Source organism: Castor canadensis, chromosome 14 (assembly GCF_047511655.1).
Source record: "Castor canadensis chromosome 14, mCasCan1.hap1v2, whole genome shotgun sequence".
NCBI lineage: Eukaryota > Metazoa > Chordata > Mammalia > Rodentia > Castoridae > Castor > Castor canadensis.
The window spans coordinates 35600876-35608454 of record NC_133399.1 but is presented as its reverse complement, the minus strand read 5'-3'; the positions used below and the strand labels follow the sequence as shown (position 1 = coordinate 35608454).

Sequence of the window (7579 nt, the reverse complement as noted above, 5' to 3'; positions counted from 1 at the left end):
TCTGACAGACCTACTTGTGTTTGGTGTTTCTGAGATAGGGTCTCACTTTCATTTTGCCTGGGCTGGCCTCAAACCACAATCCTCCTGATCTCTACCTCCTGAGTAGCTAGGATTACAGGCGTGAGCCACTGGTGCCTAGCCACATTTCTTTACAAGCTCACATTGGGAGTTGGCACAAATCTTTCTAGCTTTGGAAATATTACAGAAGACTCATTTTGCTTACATTTACATGTTTATTACAAAGGATACAACTCAGAAACATACAAATGGAAAAGATGCAGAAAACATGGGAAAAAGTGAGGAGGTTGTATGGAGCTGCCATGGTCTCTCCAGGTACCATCTTACACAATCCCATGTGTTCACTAGCCTGGCACCCAATGAAATCTTACAGTTCAACATTTTCACAGAGCTTAATACATAACCGTACCTATCCATAGATATCTTTATGTGTGCAAGAATACAAGTTCTAACCTCCAATCACTTATTTGGTCTTTCTAGTGACAGCCTCACCCTGAGATTTTCTAGGCTCCACCCCAAGTCACTTCACTATCATAAACTCAAGTATGGTCACAGTGATTCATTATGAATAGCAAAAGACAGCATTATGTCATTCAAGAATCCAAAGGTCAGACATGCATGTGTGTGCATGTATGCTCTATGTATGTAAAAGCCTTACAGAAAGGAAGCAGGAATTAACAGAGAGATAATTCCAGAAGAGGAGCCCTGACTAGAGCTACCACTGACCTCATGGGGAGCTCTAAATCCCAAATGGTTCCTCAGTGTTGCTCCATGTTGGGTAATCATGGCTAGATCTTCATCACTCTTCCCCAATGTGACCTGCACAAAGAAGGAGCCTGACCTTGGAAAAGATGTCTCCCTGTGGAAGTGTATTCAGGGAAGGGGAGAAGAGGTGACAGTTGCAGCCAATATATTTCCCAGTTGCCGAGGCAACAACACATCCTTCCATAAAGTGGAAACTGGAAGGCTAAATTAAAGTTCCACCAGGGCATCACCATGTGAGGAGACAGTCAGGGTATTTATGCACCAATACAGACAGGCATTGATTGAGAAGAGAAAGTAATTCTCAGGTGCTTTCTGTGTGCAGGATGAGCTACAGCAACTAAGGAAGTTCCCTAAGAAAAAGTGTGTAGGAGATATATATATAGAGAAGTTGATCAGAATGAAGGACAATCTGGGATGGGACAAATCAGTACCACATTCCAACGGAAACACCAATCTCAGCAAGAGGAGGCTGGAGAGGAATGACACACCCAGTCCTGGGATGTATCTCACAGATGTGCAAAGACAGGTCACAACCACAACCTCAAAGTACAGTGGAACCTGGAAGCATTGAGGAAGTACATCAGTGCCCCATTCCCATAAGACTACTGTATATATTCCAGTCACCACAAACAGGGAGAAGGAACCACATGAATATGAATAAATATCTTCCACATGGAAGGACGTTTGGGTTGCAGACAGAGACCAGATTTCACTTGTTGGAGCAGGACACAGCAGACTTCTTGCAGATCCAGAATTTCTCATTTTCACAATTGTCAGAGTCCCATTCCCCACCTCTAAATTCTGCACAGTCTTCCGTCTCTTCCCTGTCGAGATCATCTGGATGCCAGTACTTCCTGAGGCTGAAAAGACCGCGAGAATTGTGAGCCTCTGCCCAGCCCTACTCTGTGAGCTGTGTTTCTATCTGGAAACTTGATGATTTCACATCCACCTGCATGCATATGGCAGACATGCCTTGTTCTGAACCCAATGATATAACTGAGTTGCTTGAATTTGACTCCTGTCCATTATTATACCTTTGTGTTTGTGAACCCTCCTGCTGAGGGTGTGACTTTCAGATAAAAATCATCAATCCAGACTCCACACCACCTCCTTTATTTGAATTTTATAACATGGACCACCACATACCTTTCCAAACCACTCCGGAGCTAAGTACCAGACACCTCAGGATGGCGTCTATACCCCAGAACCCACCTATTTGTTAAAACTAGCCAATTATTAGCTGTCCTCACCTATTCATTCCTATGAAAACAATAAAGCTCCCACCCAGAGCTCCTCCACCCTCTGCCTCATGACCAGCCCTGGTACTTCCTCAAGGGCCTCTAACAGAGGCGATATAGACTCCCTCCTTGAGATGTCTGAGCGTGACCAGCAAGTTTAATGCCAAAAGTCCCCTTCCTACAGCCAAGATGCCCCACCACTGACGAATGGATTAAGAAAATGTGGTATCTATACACAATGGAATTTTATGCAGCCATGAAGAAGAATGAAATGTTATCACTTGCTGGTAAATGGATGGAATTGGAGAACATCATTCTGAGTGAGGTTAGCCTGGCCCAAAAGACCAAAAATTGTATGTTCTCCCTCATATGTGGACATTAGATCAAGGGCAAACACAACAATGGGATTGGACTTTGAGCACATGATAAAAGTGAGAGCACACAAGAGAGGGGTGAGGATAGGTAAGACACCTAAAAAATTAGCTAGCATTTGTTGCCCTTAACGCAGAGAAACTAAAGCAGATACCTTAAAAGCAACTGAGGCCAATAGGAGAAGGGTACCAGGAACTAGAGAAAAGGTTAGATCAAAAAGAATTAACCTAGAAGGTAACACCCACGCACAGGAAATCAATGTGAGTCAATGCCCTGTATAGCTATCCTTATCTCAACCAGCAAAAACCCTTGTTTCTTCCTATTATTGCTTATACTCTCTCTACAACAAAATTAGAAATAAGGGCAAAATAGTTTCTGCTGGGTATTGAGGGGGTGGGGGGGAGAGTGAGGGGGCGGAGTGGGTGGTAAGGGAGGGGGTGGGGGCAGGGGGGATAAATGACCCAAGCCTTGTATGCACATATGAATAATAAAAGAAAAAAAAGTCCCCTTCCTGCTGACCTTACTATGTCTCATATTTTGTATAAACGTACTATATTTGAAATTGCACACCCAGGTTCCTAGAGACACCTGTAACTATTCTGGTGAAATTAAAGTCATCTATCATCCTATTTTCAATGTGTATGAACACTTCCATCCTCTATTCAGTAAGTATCATTGACTCTTGTGGCTAGGGTATGTGTAATGGGGTAGAAACCCCAAAGACAGATCAAGTGAGACCCTCAGGACCCCACTCCCACTCTATAGGAAGTACTCTTCACCCAGGGTTACCTTTGTGACAGAGGTGAGCCATCCAGCCAGTGCCACCTGCCTTCATTTGTCAGGTCTGAGAGACCAATCCAGGCTGCTTTTGTCGTCTTAAACATCACTTGCAGGAAGGTCTGAAAGGAAATAAGAGGAGTCAGAAGGAAGCTCCTCACCTCGCTTTTGGCTAGTGTCTCCTCTGGTTTTCAACTTTCTTCCATACAAGGCCAACCTGAGCTCAGGAGGTCTGAGTCCCTCCCACATCTGTATTCTATTTGCACACAGAATGTACACAGCTGGGCTCTATCATACACAGCAATATGTCATGTTTATCTGTAGAACGTGACCTGAGCATGTCCACACAAATATACTCATGCCCTGGTCTAATATACTGGACCAGATCACAGCAGTTAACAGTGGCCCATCATGCACATCACCTCTTTTCAGCTCTGCATTGAGTGACCTCCCATAAGGAGCATGACTTCAGACATGATGGCAGTTTTCACACTATGGAAGTGAGAAAATGTCCACTCGAGACACTTTACACAATAAAGCATATTTTGACATACTGACCAGCATACCTCTGGGGATTACTTATATTTTATGTGCTCCACAAACCAATCACTTATGTTAAGTACTTGTGTGTGTCTCCTTGAATGGTACCTGGCATTCCCACATTCATACACTTCTCCTCCCTTTCCATGTGTTATAAGGAACTCCAGTCCAGACATGCTGTTGAACAACTTTCTCCTCCCCTTTGGCCAGTGATCAGACACCTGACCCAAACCAGGACAGGGCCCCTACCAGGCTTACCTTCTCCTCATCACTTTTGATAGCCACTAGTCGGGCTCCTGCTTCCTGACAGGCAAGGACAGAGTTATTCCAGTCATTTTGGGTCTTGGAGAAGAAGTAACAATTTCCTTGGAAGAAGGACCAGTCCCAGGGGCAGCGGTGGCACAGGAGGTCTGTTGGGGGAGTCGGGTCAGGCTGGACCCATACTTGGATGGCTATGTTCCTGTGACTGTCCAGCCTTCAAGCCCTCCACAGTCAGAGTCCTTTCTTGACCCAGGGGACCCTTGAAGGATCTACTCCTCTCTCTACTTCCTGAGTCCTTTTCCACCACAGGAGAACTCAAGGCTCCTGGTCACATTTCTTCCAGACTGCAAGAAGTAAGGGCATTAGTGATCTGAACAGAGGCCAGAGAACAGGACTAACTGAGTGACTAGTGTATGCATGACACCCTGTGAATAAAAAGCAAGTGACATCCTGGCTGATACCCTCTATTCCCATCTCACTCATAAGGAAACTGAGGTCCAAAAAGGGATGAGGGAATTACACATAGTGACTTCACATGGAAATTCTCTTTGATTTCTCTTTGATCTCTTTGATGCTTGGAACCCATCTGGACACTCACCCACTTCAGCCTTCAGCTGGCTCAGTTCCTGGTAGATGTTCTCCATCCCTGGAGAGCTGGGGTCCTTGGAACCTGAAACAAGAAAAATAGAAAGTAAAATTATTAAAAACCTGTCAATTCCATATCCTGTACTATACTCCTGGGGAAAATATTTCTAACAGCCGTAGGTTCTTTTAACCTCATTTAGAGAAGACAAAATCTGACATACAGAGATGACTGAACCACAGATCAAGTACAGCCAGGATCTTCCCTTCCCCTACAGCAGAGGTGGGAGAAGCCACAGGAAGACCCCAGAAACCATTAAAAGAACAATACTAGCTTCAGCCCCACCTTCCTCCTTGACCTGGCTGCCTATCTGATGGACCAGACCAAGAATACCAACCCTTTTGGCTTCTCTGACCTTGGGCAAGGATGGCCAGCAGAACCCCAGCCAAGAGTGTGATGGAGAGCAGCTGCAGCACCAGGAGAGTGTGGGCGTAGCCCAGAATCCCTGTGGTAGAGAAGGTGGGGTTCCAGTGAGACAGTGCTCCTGCCTTACCTTGGTCCTGACAGCCTGAATACGAGTGTCTTCCTCCCAAGAGCACAAGACTCAATTCCCACTTTTCTCTTTGCAGTGCCCGGGAGTTCAGGTTCAATCTTTAGGTCTAAGCCTTCACCACCAGGACCCAAGAGGCCAAGTCCCAGCCTCCAGGTCTCAGCTTTCATCTCTGAGGACCCAGGAGTACAGAATCCCAAACTCTACCTCCCAATGAGCCCAGTGTACAGTGTCCCAAACTCAATCTCCCCTGGGCCCAAGTATCCAGTGACCCAACCTTTACCTCCCTGGGATCCAAGTATCCTGCAGAAAATTCCACTCTTCCCCAGCTTCTGACCCTTATCTTTATACAAAGCTATTGAATCCAGAAATTTGTCCGAATCCAGGACTTTTAAAGGAATATCTGGTGCCCCTGTTTATTGGCTGTTCCTGTGTCTGGAGAGAGCATCATTCAGATCTGGGAGATCTGTGACTAGGGTGGTACTCACTGCACTCCCAGTGTCCCAGCCCAGCCTCACCCAGCTGTCGTGCCCTCACTTCATTGTAGCCCATCATGGTTACCGTTGTCCCTCAGTGCCCAGGACTGCTGGGGACCACAGTTTTGTTTGTCACATCCTGTTCCCCTTAATGTACTCTCACTCAGGAAGAGAGACAGGAAGTGGGTAGCAGCACTGAATGAAGCAAGAGAGAGGGCTGGGCATGTGACATGCCATGCCCTGTCATTCTAGGAATTTCAGGGAGGGTTGGGAAGTTTGGGGTTCATAGCAGAACCAACTGCTCTACTCATGGTATGGCGAGGCTGCAGGGGGCTTTGAACAAATACAGTAAGTTATCAAATAAACCATTTTGTTATTTTCTGCTTATCCTGGGTGTGGTCTAGCAATGGTAACAGTCTGACCTCAGGCTTCGCTGCCTTGGGTTGCTGATGCCCTCACTCTTGGTGATTTCTGCTGGCTTTGGTGTCATACTAAATCATCATTGCTTCTATTTATTTAATGTCTGCTACCATTGGGCACTTTTCATGCTGCTTTGTACACTCATTAGCATTATCTCCTCACACAGTAGATGAAGATCTGCTATTCTTTTTTTTCACTTGTGAGAAACTGAGGCACAGCAAGATTAGGTTACTGGACCATAGTCACACAGCTTGTTAGTACAATTCTAACCTACAGAGCCTGTGTACACATGAATCAAGGGGAAACAAATACCCTCAAGGAGGAAACAAACATCTCCCAGGCACTTTATTTAATTGTCAAATTGGTAACATCTAAGTGTCTGCCAGTAGGTGAATCAAAACAATGGAATGCATTTACAAAGTAGAATATTATACCACACTCTACTAATGAAAAAGCAATCTACTAATCTGAGCAACAACATGCATAAATCTCCCAAAGAGTGAAAACATTCAGTCATAAGTTTACAGATGATGAGATTCTATTTATGTACATTTCAAGAACAGGCAATTGTGAATTCAGTAATTGTGAATACTTCAAAGCAGTGAGTGGGGATTGACTAGGAGGGGATACAGGAAAATCTTTTGTGAGCTGTCCGAGTTCTATATTTGACCTGAACAGTATCATCAGAGGGGTTTTCATAAAGGAAACTGGAGTTGCAAGTATAAGACTGATGTGCTGTATGGTGTCTGTGTTTTGTCTCTTCTTAAAACTGGAAAATAATTCCCTGGTGCTTCTAGCAAGCAGGATGAGCAATTGCACCAGGGAAAGTACACAGGAAAAGAGGTGCAGGGGAGGTGAGGATGAGCAGATGGAAGGCAGGCATGCTGGGAGGAATGGAGCTCAGGGGACAAGGCAGCAGCACAGAAATACAAATCTTCTGCTCTCAGTAACAAGAAAGAGGAAACTAATGGAGCATCCCACCCTTGGAGTTACCTTCACTGCTCACTGCATTAAACTGTCCTTGGAAGAGATACTTTCACTTTTCCCTTCCTTTGTCCTTCAACAAGTGGTTCCCCTCACTTGTCCCTTGTTAAGCATGAGGTCCCCTCAAATTTCCCCAGCTTATAAATTCAAAAGAAAAGCACCATGCAAATGGTTAAATTGTTAACTGCTAATCTTTCTTTAGATTTACAGGACTCAGAACATCTGGTGACCTAGTAATGACCCTCGTTGGTCTTTATATCTATACATCAACTAACACAGAGCTTGTAAATTACTCTCAGGTGTCACTTGCAGAAAAAGAATATGTTTGTTTAAAGAAAACTGCCGTAATGACCCCAGGAGACCAAGTTCTATTGTAATATTGCAGAGAGAGAAGAAAAGGAGACACATGCCCTGGATGAGAAACCCATGCAGCATGCAGTCTTGCTGCCCATTGTCACACCTTACCTCTTTTCCTGTGTATAAAAGTCCACTGTGTCCCTGAGTTCCCCAAGGTATAGGTTTGAGAATGACAGCACCCTCCGTCTTGTGAGAACCAGTCTATGAATAAAACCGGTTCCATCCTGTCAACTATTGC

General features: G+C 44.9%; 1 protein-coding gene across 1 annotated transcript; it reads right to left on the bottom strand.

Moving 5' to 3' along the window:
• Positions 1 to 224: 224 nt before the first annotated feature.
• Positions 225 to 5696, bottom strand: LOC109680045 (CD209 antigen-like protein E). The gene is made up of 6 exons (XM_074053432.1): positions 5623 to 5696; positions 4970 to 5059; positions 4570 to 4641; positions 3969 to 4120; positions 3183 to 3292; positions 225 to 1643 (listed from the first exon to the last, which is right to left on the bottom strand). The coding sequence occupies exons 1-6, from the start codon at positions 5657 to 5659 to the stop codon at positions 1493 to 1495; spliced, it is 612 nt and encodes a 203-aa protein (XP_073909533.1). The 5' UTR covers positions 5660 to 5696; the 3' UTR covers positions 225 to 1492.
• Positions 5697 to 7579: the final 1883 nt, after the last annotated feature.

What these genes read in the sequence shown, in the direction of transcription:
- LOC109680045 (XM_074053432.1), bottom strand. Translation starts at nt 5,659, where the DNA reads ATGATGGGCTACAATGAAGTGAGGGCACGACAGCTGG. An exon ending in AGTGAGGGCACGACAGCTGG is followed by an intron (nt 5,060 to 5,622) that starts GTGAGGCTGGGC and finishes TCTCTACCACAG; the next exon opens with GGATTCTGGGCTACGCCCAC. An exon ending in TCAAAAGTGATGAGGAGAAG is followed by an intron (nt 3,293 to 3,968) that starts GTAAGCCTGGTA and finishes ATTTCCTTTCAG; the next exon opens with ACCTTCCTGCAAGTGATGTT.